Source organism: Cervus elaphus, chromosome 8, assembly GCF_910594005.1.
Source record: "Cervus elaphus chromosome 8, mCerEla1.1, whole genome shotgun sequence".
Taxonomy (NCBI): Eukaryota; Metazoa; Chordata; class Mammalia; order Artiodactyla; family Cervidae; genus Cervus; species Cervus elaphus.
Genome location: NC_057822.1, coordinates 44,152,590 through 44,172,231, shown reverse-complemented (window position 1 = coordinate 44,172,231; position 19,642 = coordinate 44,152,590). Strand labels below are relative to the sequence as shown.

General features: G+C 37.0%; 1 protein-coding gene across 3 annotated transcripts in view; it reads right to left on the bottom strand.

Annotated features, from left to right (window-relative positions):
- TRAK2 (trafficking kinesin protein 2) overlaps positions 1-19,642 on the bottom strand; it is a 65,916-nt gene that overhangs the window by 4,105 nt on the left and 42,169 nt on the right. For all 3 annotated transcript variants that reach the window (XM_043910395.1, XM_043910397.1, XM_043910396.1), the window contains 12 exons: positions 17,399-17,475; positions 15,680-15,796; positions 14,266-14,475; positions 13,543-13,621; positions 12,481-12,611; positions 11,988-12,062; positions 10,622-10,759; positions 8,719-8,798; positions 8,218-8,415; positions 6,576-6,874; positions 4,761-5,027; positions 1,430-1,535 (listed from right to left, as the gene is read on the bottom strand). In XM_043910395.1, the coding sequence (XP_043766330.1) occupies positions 1,430-1,535; positions 4,761-5,027; positions 6,576-6,874; positions 8,218-8,415; positions 8,719-8,798; positions 10,622-10,759; positions 11,988-12,062; positions 12,481-12,611; positions 13,543-13,621; positions 14,266-14,475; positions 15,680-15,796; positions 17,399-17,475 (1,777 nt within the window). The remainder of the gene's footprint in view (positions 1-1,429; positions 1,536-4,760; positions 5,028-6,575; positions 6,875-8,217; positions 8,416-8,718; positions 8,799-10,621; positions 10,760-11,987; positions 12,063-12,480; positions 12,612-13,542; positions 13,622-14,265; positions 14,476-15,679; positions 15,797-17,398; positions 17,476-19,642) is intronic.

The window sequence follows — 19,642 nt, the reverse complement described above, 5'->3', positions numbered from 1 at the left end:
ACATATTTATTGTCACAGAATATGAAAAAGTTTACTATACTCTTAGATAAACTTATTCTTAAATTTTAACTCTAAAATATGTTACCTGTGGAAATATAACTAAAATTTACGATTAAAAAAATCAAAGAAATTTAAATACTGAAGAAAATAAACTTTAGAAATTTTTACTAATATATTCATTCTGTAAAGCAAAATACACCAAAAGATGATAACCCACAGTTAAACAATTCTTCAACCCTTTAGAAAATACAATTTTTCAAAATTAAATCTAAGATGCTCATTGAAGGAGAAACTTAATTCTTCATAATATTTTAATTATTCTAAATAATTAAATATTTTTAAATTATTTTAATAATTATTCTTCTATACTTCTAGTTAACATTATTCCTGCAATGTTCTAGGTATCTCTGGAAACTACCATCAATTCTTCCGGGAATTGGTAGGATAGAAACTGCAGCAATACTGCTTATTGTTCTAGCCTGTGTAGTACGTGATTTGGACTGCCCAGAGGTTTCTGCCTTTGCCCTCAGCTTCTGGGAGGTAATCTATGCCATGTTTGCTAGAAGTATGTTTGTTCAGGAAGGAGGCTGGCCACACTAGCTAGATCTTGGGGTGGACTTGGCCATAGCCTGTAGTTGGAGGATGGGGACTGGCCATGCCAGGAAAACTAACCCTGTGATTCAGGGTCGAAGCTTTGGGTCAGTGGACCTGGAGGTGAGTTATTATAATTACAGTGAGGTATAACTACATGGGTAGTCAATCACGCCTTACACGGTGAAACCTCAATAAAAATCTGGACCCTGAAGCTTAGTTGAGCTTCCCTGGTTGGCAGTACTCTGTGTGCACTGTCAAACATCAATTCCAGGAAAGTAATGAATCCTAAAGAAGCTTCATGTGTATAGTCTTCCCAGACTCTGACCTGTCAGAGTCTCTTCCTTCAGCTAATTTTATCCTGTAACCTTTCCCTGTAATAAATAGTAACCATGTGCATGAGAGCTCTGAGAGAGTTCTGTGAGTCCTTCTAGAATATCAGTCAAACAAGAGCAGGGTTTCGGGAATCTCCTGAACTTGCAGGTGGCATCAGAACCGAGGGCAGTCTTGTACGGAGAACTAGGTCCTCCAGCTGTTCCGTTTGGCTAATTCTCTGTATGGGCTCAGTTGGGTCATTTACTGCCTCTCTATCCTTGAACCAGTCACCCAAACGTTCTTCGCCTCACTTTCTTCATTTAGACACTACATATTCACTCTTTGTCTACTTCAAAGAGTTATAATCATCAAATGAGAAAATACAATGTGAAAATATTCTAAAGGCAAATTATCACAGAACATTAAAATTCTAGGAATTAAAACGACAGTAATTAAAAAAAGAAATTTAGTAAAACATATTTGAAGAAAGAAGTAAGGACTCCAACTGCCCAGCCCCTCTTACCTGGGGGTAACCTGGGTGATATCAGAGGGATGTAATATCCTACAGTTGGTGAAGGTAAATGTCGAGTTTGTGCAGGACAGACACTTGCCTGGGTTTGAGGTTGCAACTGAAGTGGAGAATTTTAGGGAATCAAACACAAAATTGAAAGACTAGGTTAATAATGTAGAAAGTTCATTATTAATAGTACAACATTTATCAACTGTTCTTTTATACTAAAATTCCACAATCTAGAAATGAAATGTACACACTGTAATAGTATCCACTGATCAGTACATAGCTGAATCCTTCAATAATTTGAAATTGTAATTCAAACGGATTTAAAACAGCTTAGAAACAAGAGGAAAACACATTCTGAAAAAAAAAATTAAAATCAAACCAAGAACTAGTCATCCAATCTTTCTAGCCAAACTACTCCAGTGGTTCTCAACGTGTGATCTGCACCATGTTATGGGGTCCGCAGGTCAGAACTACTGTCACGGCAACACGAAGGTGCTGTCTGTCTGTCCTACTGGGCCGGCACTTGCACTGCTGACGCAAAGGTGACAGTGGGTGAAGCTATCGGCTCCTGAGCGCAAAGCAGGGCAAAAGCACCAAGTGCTACAAGCATCTCCCATTGCTGTCCAATTACAGTGGCAAAAAAAGGCCAAATTCACACAAAAATGCCCTTGATGAAGCAGTATAAATTAGTAAATCTTGGCCCTTGAATCTTTTTAATATTCTGTGTGATGAAATGGGAAGTACTTCTTTGCAGTATACAGAGATACAATGCTTACATGAAGGAAAAGCACAAGTGCAATTAAGTTTTATATTTTTTGACAGAACACCATTTTAACTTGAAAGAACAATTAATACAAAAACCACATTTATTCAGATTTGAATATGTGGCAACATTTTTTTTTATATTGAGGAATACCCGACTAATAAAGTGCGAGTTTCAGGTGGAAAGCAAAGGGACTCAGCCAAACATATACATGTGTCCATTCTCCCCCAAACGCCCCTCTCATTCAGACCATGTAACACTGAGCAGAATTCCCTGTGTTATACAATATGGCAACATTTTCTTGAAAAAGAATGTAGTGAGCCTGTGTCTTCAAGAAAATAGCTGAAAGGATTTGCTGCCGGTGACAAAATTTGAGCTTTGAAGTGAAAATGACCGTTTTGGTAGACTTGAACCCACCACTGAGAGCTTGAAAGCTTCCTAGTACTAAAAGACTTACCCAATGAGATAGACGGGTAATATTACATGATTTTATTGTATTATATAATGGAATGTGTCAACATTTGGAAGATCTACATAACTTAGTGAACCAATATTTTCCAAATGACCAGTGCATGATGTTACAAAGCATGCATGGGTAAAAGATGTATTCAGAGTATAGAACAGACTAGTAGATTTTAATGTTACAAAGTATGAAAAGTTTTAAATTTACATTGTTATAAACCTTAAAGAAACTACCACTTATCAAGTTTTGGTGTAATATTCACAAATATCTGAAGAGTCTGTTAAAACACACTTTCCTTTTCCAACCAGATATCTGTGTGAGGCTGTACTTTCTTTTTTAAAACTTTAAGTTTTTTTTTATTTTATTGAGGTATAGTTGATTTACAATGTTGGGTTAGTTTCAGGTATATAGCAAAATGATTCAGTTACATATATAAACATACATTATTTTATACTCTTTTCCCTTATAGATTATTACAAAATATTGAGTATAGTGCCATGTGCTGTAAACTTGGTCCTTAGGTCCTCGTTGGTTATTAATTTTATAAAATAGTAGTAGTGTGTATCTGTTAATTCCAAACTTCGAATTTATTCCTCCCTCCCTCCTTTCTTTTTTGGTAAACACAAATTTGTTTCCTACATCTGTGGATCTATTTCTGTTTTGTATATAAGTTCATTTATATTAATTTTTTAAAAATTCCACATATAAGCAATATCATGTAATATTTGTCTTTCTCTGTCTTGCATACTTCCCTTAGTATGATAATATCTAGGTCCATCCATATTGCTGCAAACACCATTATTTCATTCTTTTTATGGCTGAATAATTCTGTTGTATTATGTAATATATATGTATCACATCTTCTTTATCCATTCATCTGTTGATGGACATTTAGGTTGCTTCCATGTCTTGGTTACTGTAAACAGTGCTGCAGTGGATACTGGGGTGAATGTAGCTTTTCAAATTAACGTTTTCTCTAAATATATACCCAGGAATGGGATTGCAGGATCATATGGTAGCTTTATTTTTAGTTTTTCAAGGAACTTTCATACTGCTGTCCATAGTGGCTGTACCAATTTATATTCCCAACAGTGTAGGGTTCCTTTTTCTCTACACCCTCTCCAGCATTTATTATTTGCAGATTTTTTGATGATGGCAATGTTGTATTTTCTTCAAGTGTGGATGCTCAGTCACTTCAGTCATGTCCAACTCTCTGAGATTCTATGGACTGCAGCCCACCAGGCTCATCTGTCCATGAGATTCTTCAGGCAAGAATACTGCCCCCCTCTAGAGGATCTTTCCAACTCATGGATCAAGCCCACATCTCCTGTGTCTCCTGCATTGCAGGTGGATTCTTCACCCCTGGAGCCAACTGGGAAGCCTGTATTTTCTTCATACTCTCAATCAAAACAACATATTGTAATAGACTGAATGTAGATGCTGACACAAGAATCCTGCTATCTTCCATTAATCTGTAAATTAGGGACTTGCAAAATTATAAAACTAAACCATTTTTCTCACTACTTGAAAAAATACAGCTATTTTTCATAAAATATATTATTTGTGTTAATATGTAACTACTTTAAAATAATGAGTTAATAAATATTTTTATAATTTCTCAGTTTTTATTTCTAATATGGTAAATTATGAGTAGATACAACCCACACAGACATGCTCTCTGGAATTCTTCATGATTTTTCAGAATGTAAAGATGGGATGGGGAGGGAGATAGGGGGTATGTTCAAGTGAGAGGAGACATGGGTTAACCTATGTCTGATACACGTTGATTTTTGGTAGAAACCAACACAATACTATAAAGCAATTATCCTTCAATTAAAAAAAAAGAAGAGTGTAAAGAGATGCTGAGTCCTAAAGGTTTGTGAACCATTGACTGAAGTGCTCTCTCCGCTCTGCCTGATCTACTTATGCAGGTTGGCTAAGACATGGAGAGAATCAGAAGGGGCACTTATGCCTTTAGAATAGGGCATATCTACTACCCTATTTTCAAGATGAGTACACTCCAGTAAGACTTAAGTAGAGGCAGTCAGCTGACCATACAGTGATGCAGAAAGCAAAGTACTACTGGCTACAAGCTATACTCTTCTCACCTGTAACTGGACCACCAGCTGAAGTCATGGGTGGCAGGAAGATTCCTGTTACTGGTTGGGATATTGATGTTTTCTGTTCCACTTGAAGAGGTTGCTGAACCTGAAAAGTGATACCTTCCTCTTCATCTTCTTCTAAATCTGAGAGGTGATAGATGGCATCCTTGGGCAACTGGGTAAAGCCTTTAGTGATGACACCTGGTCGTGGGTCAAGAATGGTTCCTAAATTTGGTTGAGCAAGCTGCTGCCATTGATGCAAAGTTTGTGATCCTGAGTATGCAAACAAAAAAAAGGAACATATTTTGAATTTCCCACAAATATTAAATCTTGAAAGAAGCTAAAATTACGTGTGTAAAAAAGTAATGATAATAATAAAACTGCTTTTTCAGTCTTACTATTTTGGTAAAATTTGTACATTGAAGTTCTCTGTGGAAAACTAACAAGATACTAAAGGTAAGAATAATCATCTTTTTATTTCAAAAGTTAACTTTAAAAAGGACATCTAAAGCAGGGGTGAAAAAACCAACTCAACATGCTTAATAGGAACTAGGATGCTGAGGCAGTGATGAGAAGAAAGATATGTACAATGTGGGGTTGTGTTCTTCTAGGTGACAAAAGTCAATATTCTTTTGTTTTGGAACTATGCTTACGAACTTTGAACTCAAAAGCTAGGCTCCTAGGTTGGAAGGCATCTTGAATTACAGTGATTTTTTGAATACTTCTCCACTGTGTTCATGTCCTTTCACTAGGATCTCAGGGAGAGTAGGAAAGCGAAAGAAATGATAAAAGGAGGACATATCCCCACCGCTTCTGTCTGCAAATGCAGGTTAATGATCATCCCAAATGCCTGCACCAGATGCAGTTGCTACTTGTCACTGAGAGTCATTTAACCCTAAAAATAGCTGCAAACACCTGCACTGACCATTAATAAAGAAAACCAACATAACACCTTTGAGTTTGAGAGGGCCTTCTAGGTTATCAACTCAAAATTCTGTCTAATGCAGACTCTTTTATGGTAGCAGCAGAGGATCATTTGAAGATTGTCAATATTCCATAAAACAAAGAAATCTATTTTAAATTCAAGTCCCATTTTAAGAGAGAATAGAAACTGACCTGAAATTAACATTTTCTAACTGAACAAAAGAAAAATACAGGCGCACACACCTCTAAGTAAAAGACATTCTTTGGGTAAAGACCTCTTTCTTGAAATGGAAGGTAGAGATGAAGTATTCCGTCTAGATTATTTTTATTCATCTGTCATATCTCATTTATCTTATCATGAAAACTGCTATCAAGGATGTGTGCATGCATGCTAAGTCACTTCAGTCATGCCCAACTCTGTGCAATCCTAAACACTGTAGCCTGCTAGGCTCCTCTGTTCATGGGATTCTCCAGGCAAGAATACTGGAAAGGGTTGCTGTGCCCTCCTTCAGCGGACCTTCCCAACCCAGGGATTGACCCCACATCTCTTACATCTCCTGCACTGGCAGATGGGTTCTTTTCTACTAGCGCTACCTGGAATGCCCTACTATCAAGGATATTCCTCAGCAAAGGACAAGAAAAGATTACTTCTCCTCCCCCAAATTTGTATAAAAACATCTGTAGAAGAGAGCTGACAGCTGATGGCGTGGAGAATGCAAATCTCTTCATTACTTTTCCACAAAGTTCTGCAGTGCATGGTCACATGAACAATGAAGATTTAGGGATAATAAAGATAGCTCCTGCACATAGAGTTTTTATAATTACAAGAGACATTTCATTTCCAGGGGAAGGCAAAGCCATCAGCAACATGGCTTAGAAATGGCCCTCACTTATTACCTTCAAGGGGCTTGACAATTTGTAATTTTTCAGGCATAAAACCTCGAAGGCAGCTGGCGCTGCTGAGGTCTGTGACCTCCGACTGGTCAGTGCAGAGGGAGGCCAGGCTCTCTGTGGGCGTGCCACGGCCACTGCCCTCTTCTTTCTGGTCAGCCAGAACTTGGATCTTCCGCTGCCATTCTTCTGCAAAGAACTGCTTCTCACTTAGGTAGTTCTGTCGCCGCAGACTCAGGCGATGAAGTGCTGTTGCCAAATCGCTCTCTGTAGAGAGTCCTGGTTGATCCGCCTTCTGGATGTTCCTACGGGAAGATCACATTCACTGACTATATCTGTGAGGGTCAGAAGCACAGCAAAGAGCTCTCCTTTCCACAATGGTGAATGTTCAAGAGACTGATCTTAAAAACCACATATTTTTCTTAGATAGTTGGAATACAGAAATAGTAACAAACCCAAATCTCTAATACTACCTTGTAACATTTTTATAAATCATTTCAGATGACTTCAGGTAGGCTATATTACATTGTATTTATTAAAATTTCTGTTCCACTTAATTTATGAAGCTATAGATAAGGACCATCTATAAATTCAGTTTAGGTAGTCAAAAAACTAAATATTGTCTTATTTCACTGAATCTGTAAACCACTGAGGGCAAGAGGCACCATTATTTTATGTATTACTAAGAAATTAAAAATGCTACTCATTATACTACAACACGTCATTAGCTGCAAAAGACAAACAATTTCAAAAATAGTAAAATGTGAAAAAATTTACTTTAGGCCATAGAATCCTCTATGAATACTGCAGACATTTAAAATAAAACAAGATTCATAAATACCGCATTTTCATAGCTCTGCAACACATGGTTTTTCACTTCTGAAGATTAAAAAAATCAGAGATATCTTACAACTGATACCAAAAGTAAGAGTAGTAAGCCAAGTTTTAGGCATTCCACGTGTGAATTCACATAGACGTTCTTGTTAGATCTTTTCCTAAGGAAACTGTGTACAGTGATAAGGCTACCATGGGTACAGAATCTACCCCTAAGACCAGACAATACAATCAAAAACCAGGGTAATGGATTTCTGCATTAGGAAAGACTTCTCTCAGGTGCCAAACATCTAATTTTCAAAAACTTTCAGTTGACTTTCCAATAATTCTCTTTAATTTCTAGTTAAACAAAATTCAATGAACTGAATTAATAAAAAAAAACAGAAACAGAAATCTCAATTTAAACAAACAGGAAATTAAGAACAATCTAGTTTTCCTTAATAGGTATTCAAGATTATTGTTTATTGTAAAGGCACCAAAGAAGCTGAAATCATGAGCACGGGTTATGAGAAACTGTCATCTAATGCTATGCATAACTGCCAATGACCAAACAGATTCAAACAAATTTGATTCTGAACACAAAGATATAGACTCAAATTTTGCCAAACCAGAGAAGAAATAAGTAAAGAATTTTATAGTTCAATGCAAACTCCATTTTGAATATAATTAATTAAACCTTTTCACTCTAGTGATCCATCTAACAAATAATGATACAAGGCATCATTACTGAATGAGAACTGATAGTTCCTTTCAGTGTTGTCTTCAGACAGCACAGAACAATGCTGGAATTTGTGTGTGAATCCATGTTTCTTACCCTGGGTCCTCCTCCATGTTACTCTTCGGGGTTGTTTTGCCCTCTGTTGGTTCTAAGCCAGATTCAAATGGTTTTGCTGTCATGATGACACTTGAGCGATTGGAGCCTGGGATGGGCAGTAGAATCGGGAATGGGACAGAGCGACCCCGGGCGTCATTGGCAACCTTGACAGTATCAAACACCCGTTTCTGTTGGGCTCTGTCAAAAAAGAAGTGTTCATTATTGCCACTGCCTACCACTGGAGCACTCTAGAAAAGAGGCATGTAAACACAGCTCTTTAAAAACGAAGCCACCCTGAAAAGCCTCTCAAGTTTGGGAGGATCATTAGAAAATAAATTTCAGAACAAGAGAATGCTCTTACAGATGGGAGCACCATCAGGAAAGAATTGAATGGTAAGAAGATATACTACTGAATCTCATAATACTGGTCACTTTGGATTGCAGCTTCTTTTCAATTTCCATCCCAATGGTCTAGTAACAACACAAGCAATCTGTACTTACTTTTGTTTAAAGAGAGAAGATTCCTCATCCAAACTCAACTTCTTACGCATGGTCCCCTCAATCTCAGCTGCCAGAGATTCCTAAGAAAAGAGTTTGAGGGTACTAACAGTGACTAACTAAGAAGCCTGTTAGGAGAAATAAACGACCTTTCAATTATTTAATAGAATTCCCAGAATCCAATACTTTCAGTGTTATAGTAAAAGAAAACACAAGAAAATAATCATAGGCTAAAATGCAGGGGAAGCAAAGAGACATTCTGGAAATGTAGCTTTTACACAAGAAACGACTACTTTTTCATCATATATTTTTACAGGAAGCAATGGGAAAAGCCAATTATGATACATAAAAGTATTACATATACAGATACAGAGAAATAAAAGGTTTGAAAGGCTATAAACCAAGACGTTAACAGTGATTCTGTGGAGGTCAGGATTGACGGTATTTAACAATTTCTGTTTGGTCCTCTGTAGTTTCTAACTTTTCTATAATGAACATGAAAAGCTTTTACTAAACAAAAAAATGTTTAAAATAAAAATCAGCAATCTTCTGCTTCCCCTGGTCAAAGATGAAGATTCAATTAGCATGGATGATAGACTCAATGGGGCTAAGTTGACAATGACTAAAATTGGAGGTACTGGTGTGAACTCATGATGTTAAATATGCATGTAAACATAAGATATGAATAGAAAGATAGATATACATGTGTTTATATGGGTGCATACATATTGCCTAGCTCTATCTGTTGAGAGGGACTGAAAGCAATGATAACTGTAGTGGCAAGGCATACCTAGCACCCAGATTTTGGATTCTAAGTATCATTCCTCACTAAAAATAACCAGAGTTCCTTGGAGAATGGCTGATCTCAGGGGCTGGGCCAGGGAAAGGGCAAGAAGAGCCTGAAAGGGATCCTACTGACCACATCTGGGACAATATAAGTATCAAAATAAAAAAGAGTAATAATGGCTTATAATCCATTGATTAAAATAGGAATTCATGGGTCTATACTGCATAACCTAAATGAACAAAGGAATAAATAAATGAGACAGAAAAGTTCTAACTTACAAAAGAATGCCAATTTAAAAAAGCTAAAAAAAATGATGGAATTAAAAAGTCACCATTTGGCAACTACCATAGTAATAACTGAGTCAGATACATTCCCATTAATGGGTGCTAAAACTAGTGGGTAAAGACTGATGGGGAACATAATATTTAAACAGTATCAAAGTATCACCCCAAAATAGTCATTTTGATCACTTGGTTAAGGTAGTATTGACAATTTTCATCACTGCAAAGTTAATTAGTAATGTTAATTCAATTAACTCGTAATTAATTAACAATGGACATTTTTACAGTGGAAAAAAACTGGCAGATATTACCTTAACCAAGGGATCAAAGTTAATTAACATCATCAGTAATTCCCATCATCAGTAATGGGAAAAAAAGACAATGCGTGCCTCTCAATGCGATGCACTGAGGAGAACAAGCAATTATTTCTGCTGAAAATGCATTACCTAAATCTAACTGTGGGGAAACAACAGACAAACCAAAACTGAAGACATTCTACAAAGGTCATAAATGATGAAACAAAGACAGAAGAACTGTTCCAGACTGTAACAACCCAATGCAATGTATCCTTCAAAGGACATTGCTGGGACAATTGGCGAAATTTAAATGGGCTCTATGCATGAGACAGTGATAGTATTGTATCAATGTCAATATCCTGGAGTTGATGGTTGTATGTGGTTAGGTAGGAGAATGTCCTTGAGAGGGTCCTTTTTTAAAAATAATATACTCATTGAAGTATTAAGGGGTAATAGAGTTACCTACAACCCTGTTACTCTCAAGGACCATCAAATCTTAAGCAAGTTTCCTTAAATACATAATATTTTTCTCAGTCCCTTACCCCAGAGAAAACTCCATATGGCTGAGAGAAGTAGAGATGAGCTGCAGGGCTAGATCTACTGCGAAGTTCCTTTATTTCTTCTTGAGATTCATGTAGCATTCCCAGACACTCCATATTCCTGTCTTGTAACTCATGCAGCTGAAAGATTGGAGGGTGATTAGTGTACCTTATTATATTCCAAAGTGACAATAGGAAAAAAAATTGAGATAAGTTTAAATTTTATCCAGAGGACTAACTTTATGAATTTAAATTTTCTACAAAGACTCTGAAACAGCCTAAGCAAGGACAGTATATGTATTTCCAGCTGCCAGATTTAGAGGTGTCTTGGCCAGAATCAAAAACAAACACAGTTTCCTAAAAATGTGAAAAGTAACTGAGACAACCATAGCTGTCAATTCAGTATTTAATGCTTCTTATTAAAAAAAAAAACTTATAGAGGAAGTATAATAGCTATGGTCAAGTTAAACATCTCTCTGAAATTTGCAAATGACAAGATCAAGTCTATCAAGTCTATAAGATGTCAGGGTGGGGGTTTCCCTGGCGGTCCAGCAGTTAAGAATTCACCTGCCAATGCTGGGGACAGTGGGTTCAGTCCCTGGTCTGAAAAGATCCCACATGCCATGGAGTAACTAAGCCCATGTGCCACAACTACTGAGCCCGAGCTCTAGAGCCCATGAGTTGCAACTACCGAAGCCCATGCTCTGTAACAAGAGAAGCCAACCACAATGAGAAGCATGCAACAGCAATTTGAAAGTAGCTCCTGCTCACTGCAACTAAAGAAAAGCCTGTAAACAGCAATGAAGACTCACCACAGCCAAAATAAATAAATAAATAAAATCTTAAAAAAAAAAAAAAAAAAGATGTCAGGGTACTCAATCGACATAAAACAAGTAGTTTCTTCTCCCTTGTTTCAGAAACTTTCTTTTATAGTTGGACTACATAAGCATGTTAAAACAGTACCTAATTTTCAGAGTACATTTTAACTTCAAAAATTTTTTCAAGTGTATATATTATGTGGACTAGATGATCGGCATCACTAGGGCTAGAGGTGCTTATTAAAAATGGAGATTGCCTTATTTTAAAAACTATTGGGTTAGTTAACAGAGGCCTGTAAAGGGGTCACACATTCCTAAAAAATCTTATAAACTCAAGGTTTCCCTGCTAAGAAGGATGTTGTCATGTTGTTATTAGTTTTAGAGACAGAATTTTTAAAAAGCTTTATTTCATGGATCTCATAATTTCATTTTAATCTTCTGTGGTTATTTCAAACCTGGTAATCATCTTTAATCATTCTTATTCACAAAGAAGAAAGAAACTATTCATTCCTCTCTCCCATATTATACAAGATAAAGGCAGATCTCATTACCTCCATTGTCAATTGTCTTTGGGCATCTTTGGAAGCTTGGAGGTGAAGTCTCAGTTCTTCCTTCTCAATCACGTGCTAACAACACATTAAAAGAGACATGTGAAGCCTTCCCATGTAAAATAGAGGTTACTCTCTTTTTTAAGACATCTGGAGAATGTTTTTCAGGGGACAGTCCAGAGGAATAGCAAAAGCTAACCTTTCAAAAGCCAAACTATAGCGATAAAATGGGCAGAATACAAAATCCATCAAGGTGTTTAAAGGACAAAGAACACGAGTCAGTAGTTCATATCACAACTTTCTGAGGAAAAGATAATTTCATTTACTGGAAAGAAATAATGATTTGGAAGTAGTTATTCATGATGTTTCATGACAGAAGACTGAAACAGCAGTCAGACAGACTCTGGCACTGCAGCAGGGCAGGGACTGTCACTGAGCAGAGTGCCGAAGGGCCGGGCCACTGCTCAACAAACGTCTGGTGAGTGAATGAACCTACTTCTTTCAGTTTGTGCTGAAGATCTACAATCTGAGACAGGAGAGAGGAAATCTCTTCTTGGTATCGGATCAGTTCATCACTCTTCCCAGACAATTCTTCAGTCATTCTGGACATCTGAGCATTGGTCTCACCTGGCAAACAAAATAGGAATTTAAAAATTAATATAAATATAGGACATTAAACTATGGCCTGTGGGCCAAATCCTGTTTTGTAACAAGCACTGAGCTATCATGAATTGATTTTTCTTTAACATAAAGTAATAAAGCCGAATAACCCAACAGAGAAAACTGAAGGTTCTTCTGAAATATACGAATGCTGGGAATTTAATAAGAGGCACTGAAGCCAAAAGGAGAGAACTTATAAAGACAAGCAAGCTAAACATTTTGCCTCTGTCTTTTTCTTTATGAAGGATAAGGCTGAAAAGAGATAGGTGAATTATACATGTTAGCAAGTGCAGAGATGTTATGTCTTTGAGTAATCTTCAGGGATATAAATAAGATCCCAAAAGAAATGAGACTCAAACTTAACAAATATAACAAAGGCTATACATTTATAGAGAGATTCAAACTTTTTCTCTAGTAAAGCTGATCGTTTTCCAACTGATTTATTTTTTAAAATTTTATGTGATAATACATGAAAGCAAAATATATTCCTTTATAGAAACACAGTTTGCATTTAACAAATACTCACTGAATGTTATATTTTACACCATCATTTAAGCTCTAGTTTTGCTACTAATCAGTTTCCTGACTTTAGCAATCATATTCTCTACAGGATTATTTCTGCACCAACAATATAAGAGTTTTGGTTCCTTTCATTTTAATGTGCTGTAACAGGCAGAAATATAGGTCTTTATTTAATGATGACAAAGATATTTCTTAAAAATACAAACGGAACTTTATTTAGAGTGGTGGGCTCAATGTTATAAATCAAGATTTTCAGCAACTATTCAAATTGTTTCTTGACATGCTTTTATTGTAATCATTGATCTAATTTCTGAGTTAGTGATACCCTACCAAAGAATTACCCAGAGGCTATAAAACAGAACACATTAATACTTACGAAGTTCTTTAACACAATCACTGACAAGCTGCTGTTCTTTCTCTTCATAGGTAATAGTTTCTGTCTTTATGTGACAAGCCTTCAAGGGAAAAAAATCAGTATGTGATAATATCTTCTAATTATTTTCTAGTATTAACTAAAGAAAACTTTTAGTACTCATTTAAGATAATCATCACTTGCAAAGGAAAACAAAAACTCATAAAGCTTTATCTATCACAAAATAAAGATTATGGAATAGGACATGACAAACATCTCCCCCTTACTCCTCGCAGGGCCTTTGCACATCTCCACCCCCAGCCCCTGCTCTCCATCATATATCTCTGATAGGCTAATCCTCAGCCTCAACTAAAATGTCACTTGTTTAAGTAGCACTGCTTTGATCCATTCTCTGACCCTCCCCCATTATATAAGCTCATGAAACATTTTCCAATACAGTTCTTACTTTGGTTGTAATGATTTAGCTATTTGTGCAAACTCCACAACATATATATTCTATGCTGCGGTTTCCCCTCTTTCACCTGTCAGCTTGCTATTCATTTTTCAGTGGGCTCTAAGTAACAGTGGAAGGTAATCAATCACCTGTGCCTTAGCTGCCACCCACCCCACCCCCATTGGAATGTCAATAGCAGGTCCTTAGTTATGCCATATTTCACCCCAATACTACCTAGACCTAAACCTTATAGCCTTTAAGGTAAAGGAGAGTGAGAAATAGGTTGACTGTGCCTTGGATCGAAGAAGCATATTCTCTTCTTCCAGTTCCTTGAGCTTTTCCTGCAGCATGTCCAACTGCAGCAAACCTTGAGATAAGCTAAAGGACTCATTGAAGCGAAGAGGTGTAGAGCAGCTGGAATCAGTTTCACTCTCTTCAGAAGCAATGGAGACAATTCGAAGCAACTCATCTTTCTTGGACAGCTCATGCTGCAGTTGATTAACCTGCACATCAAAAGGGCTTGATTTACAAAATAGTCTTTATTTTACATCATTTACAAGTAATATACCTTCTAATTCATGGGGCAATTGTTTCTCACCATAAAACAAAATCATAAAATCAGCTTCTAGGTTCTATTGATTAAAGTAATAAGGGCTAAAAAAAGAGTCAAAAACCTCATATATTTCCTGAGCTATAATTTCAGAGCATTAACTCAATGAATACAGTTTTTTCTATAGTAGGTGAAAAGAAAAGCCAATTTCTGTATTCAATATAATAGGAATATAGGAGGAAATTTCACATAAGGTGACATATTCACAGTTCAAAACAAAACAGAAGAAACTTCAAAGTATCAGAATAGAGCCTTACTTCAAATTCTCATTCTAAAGGTTTGTATTTTTAAGCTGTGTAACTCTATATGACTTCCCAACTTTAATTCTGGGGAATTAGTACTTTAAACTCAAAAGCTTGACTGTTACTAAACACTATGTGTTTATATAAAATATAAATGAAACTAGGAAACAAATTAAAATTTTTTTTCCTTTTCTTGTTTGGGTTTTTGAACAAAGATACTTTCTTTGGTATCTATTACTTTGGGGTATATTTTAAAATATTAAGATAAGAAAATACAAAGAGTTTACATGAAGGAGTAAGGATAAAGTGTTAGAATTTGCAATCCAATGGTTTATACGGTCCATGGAATTCTCCAGGGCAGAATACTGGAGTTGGTAGCCTTTCCCTTCTACAGGGGATCTTCCCAACTCAGGGATCGAACCCAGACCTCTTGCACTGCAGGTGGATTCTTTACCAGTTGAGCCACAAGGGAAGCCCAAAAATACTGGAATGGGTAGCCTATCCCTTGTCCAGTGGATCTTCCTGACCCAGGAATTGAACCAGGGTGTCCTGCATAGCAGGCAGATTCTTTACCGACTGAGCTATCAGGGAAGCCATTAGAATCTAAACAGGATGCCACAGGTACTGTGGGTACTCAATATAGACTTTATATTGACTAAGGTAGAGTCACATGAGTACTCCTCTGTACATTAACATTTCATTTCTCTGCTGGTTAGTTCAATGGATACCAACAGTTAACATGTGCTGGTATTATCTGTCTACCTATTGTCATCATTTCAGGGACACCAGGAAAATAAATTCTCCACTTCCCAAATCTAACTGTTTCATGCTGCAAATACTTGATCCAAGACATACTTGATCAAAGGCTTGTCCCAGTTGCTCCTCCAGGGTTTCATTCTGCTCAGACAAGGCATGATTCCTCTTTAAGAGAGCTTGTCCAATTCGAGCAGCTAGCTCCAGATCACGATCCCTCTGTTAAAACACCAAATACATCTCTTGAGTACAAACAAAATTAAGTAGTAGTTTAGAAATCCTGTAGTCATTAAAAGCAATGTCCTAGAAAGCATCAAGGCCCATTTTAATGCCCAGATATACAAACAAATACAGGGCCTGACACACAAATAGTGTTTAAAATAGGTGGTCAAATGGATGACCACCATAGTTATAAATGCAAGAGAGTATTTCTTAATATTAAGTGAGATTTATTGATCACCCTATTAATTAGGATACAGCAACTCTATCTTTAAACTTATGACTTTGGAAACTTAGAAAACTAATATAGTCTTTAAAATTGAGGACAGGGCCTGACACACAGTAAAAGCCCAATAAATATTTGTTGAATGCATCTGTCTTTGAGCATGGTAATGATACAGTAGGCATGTTGAAAACCAAGGCATGCTGGTCGGGGCCCTTGGCTAAGAGGAGACTCTGCCTTGGGCCCGCTGGTGTAATAAACTGCACTCCAGTATTAAAAAAAAAAAAAAGAAAACCAAGGCAAAGTTTGTATGCATTCAGAGCCAGAGGCTCAGAAGAAAGCATAATCAAGAACCCTATTGTCAACTGGTATAAGAATCATGATATGAAATGAAATAGGGGATATAACAGACTGGACATTTCAAGGCTATAGGGTTCTTCTCAGAGTGTAGAGAAGAAGGGAGTCTGAAGGAATCGGTGGTAATGATGAAGGGAGGCCCAAGGCAAGAGTTATTCTATCTGGGTAGATGGTAATAACTTAGCAAGGGCATAGGGATTCCCTCTATATGGTGGGAGTGAGGCTTGTATTCTGTAGGATGGAAAACTATCAATATATTAAAACATCTATAAGTGCATTATGGTATATGATTATGCTCACATTAATCACTGCAAATAAAATCAAGCTTCTTTTTGTTCCATAGTTAACATGAAAACTGGTAGATGGGTTATCTCTAAATTTTCAAGGCCCACTTATTTCATTTTCAATATAGGCTAAGTGGCATACACAAAATCATTCTGGGGAGCTGCCAGGGGTTAGGGGGACATGTGAGGAGAAGGGTATTTCAAAAAGAAAGATAATTCCCATAAGATCAACTGAACTTGAAGCATAGGGAGAGATCTCTAATACCACCACTCGGAAGAGATACACCACCTATACTGAAAATGTCATGGACAAAGTGAGCGCAAATAATAGCCTGAAAGAAAGTAGAAAAGGGAAGGTGCTCCAAACTGTTGGTGTTTATTTGCAAACGAGCTGCTTTTTGAATGGGAGCTCTGTTTCAGGGTAAGTGACAGCAAGGATTTATTTAAAAAAACAGAATTTTTTTTAAAGATTGCTTTTCCAAGACAGTGAAGCCAGCCAGCATCATTATAACACAACAATAAAAAATTAAGTGCTGTGCAACTTTATAAAAATAAAATTCAGGAGCCATTCTACTTTGGAATACCAGTTGGTATGCCAGTTGTTCTAGCTGTAACAACCTTATACAGAACAACCTAGGGCAAAGACATCATCGTTCTTCATTGATGTGCAAATTTAACAGCTCCTAAATGATCTTCAACATTCACTTTTTGTACTGGAGAAAAAGGACACATTCCTACCTCTGCCAGGAGATGTGTAACCATGTCGATGTCATTGTAAGTTCTGGTCATCTGTTCCACCCTGTCTGTGCCTAGAACTAAGATAGTTAAAACAACTTGGTTATAGGATATAGAAATAACACAAAGTTTTAAATATTCATAAGAATTGAAAGATAACAACAAAACAAACAACTCAGGCTTTTACGAAAAGTTATTTAGAATAAAAATACAGGTGAAAAAAGAAAAAGGAAAGAAATATTTCACACATTAGACAGTCAGGACAGACCAATGTACTACAAACAAAACGTATATCATACAATGAATTGAGAAAGTATCAACTGGTCACAGGGTAGTCACCTCCTGACTATCTTCTCTTTCTGTGGTAAGACTGGAATTTTGTCTCACTCATGTCAGAAGATGTAGGCCAGAGAATTAACTAAACTACCAATTGTTTTACACCCTAATCTAAAGTTATTGAGGGGTGAGTTTGTGAGGAGTTATTCAAAAAACTAAGATCATGGCATCTGGCCCCATCTCTTCAGCAAATAGATGGGGAAACAATGGAAACAGTGATAGACTTTATTTTCTTGGGCTCCAAAATCACTGCAGATGGTGATGGCAGCCATGAAATTAAAAGACACTTGCTCCTTGGAAGAAAAGCTATGACCAACTTAGACAGAATATTTGAAAGCAGAGACATTACTTTGCTGACAAAGGTCTGTTGAGTTAAAAGTTATGGTTTTTCCAGTACTCATGTATGAATGTAAGAGTTGGACCATAAAGAAAGCTGAGCACTGAAGAATTGATGCTTTTGAACTGTGGTGTTGGAGAAGACTCTTGAGAGTCCCTTGGACTGCAAGGAAATCAAACCAGTCAATCCTAAAGGAAATCAGTCCTGAATATTCATTGGAAGGACTGATGCTGAAGCCGAAACTCCAATACTTTGGCCACCTGATGTGAAGAACTGACTCATGGGAAAAGGCCCTGATTCTGGGAAAGATTGAAGGCGGGAGGAGGAGGGGACGACAGAGGATGAGATGGTTGGATGGTATCACCGACTCGATGAACATGAGTTTGAGTAAACTCTGGGAGTTGGTGATGGACAGGGAAGCCTGGCGTGCTGCAGTCCATGGGGTCACATCGGACACAACTGAGTGACTGAACTGAACTGAATGTATAAAGGAAATTAATTAGAATTCTGTTGTGACTATTTTGAACATCTGTGATCAGCTATCATGTAAGCTAATATCAATAATTAAGGAATAGGACTTGCAGGACTTTTTGTAGTTTTATTGTGAATCATAACCCTTTTAGCTTTAAAATTCTTTTTCTTTATAATAAACTTCATTATAGGTAGGCCCTTGCTATAAAATGAACTGTATACTGTTATATTCCTTGCATTACTGAAACCCATTATTTCTGACACTCCATAAATTCAGTAATTGCACTTGACTAATTTAGCAGTGGCCACAGAACTGGAAAAGGTCAGTTTTCATTCCAATCCCAAAGAAAGGCAATCCCAAAGAATGCTCAAACTACTGCACAATTGCACTCATCTCACACGCTAGTAAGGTAATGCTTAAAATTCTCCAAGCCAGGCTTCAGCAATACGTGAACTGTGAACTTCCAGATGTTCAAGCTGGTTTTAGAAAAGGCAGAGGAACCAGAGATCAATTTGCCAACATCAACTGGATCATCGAAAAAGCAAGAGAGTTCCAGAAAAACATCTATTTCTGCTTTATTGACTATGCCAAAGCCTTCGACTGTGTGGATCACAATAAACTGTGGAAAATTCTGAAAAAGACAAGAATACCAGACCACCTGATCTGCCTCTTGAGAAACCTGTATGCAGGTCAGGAAGCAACAGTTAGAACTGGACAGGGAACAACAGACTGGTTCCAAATAGGAAAAGGAGTACGTCAAGGCTGTATATTGTCACTGTGCTTATTTAACTTATATGCAGAGTACATCATGAGAAACACTGGGCTGAAGGAAGCACAAGCTGGAATCAAGATTGCTGGGAGAAATATCAGTAACCTTAGATATGCAGATGACACCACCCTTATGGCAGAAAGTGAAGAAGAACTAAAGAACCTCTTAATGAAAGTGAAAGAGGAGAGTGAAAAAGTTGGCTTAAAGCTCAACATTCAGAAAACTAAGATCATGACATCTGGTCCCATCACTTCATGGCAGATAGATGGCGAAACAGTGGAAACAGTGGCTGACTTTATTTTTCTGAGCTCCAAAATCACTGCAGATGGTGAT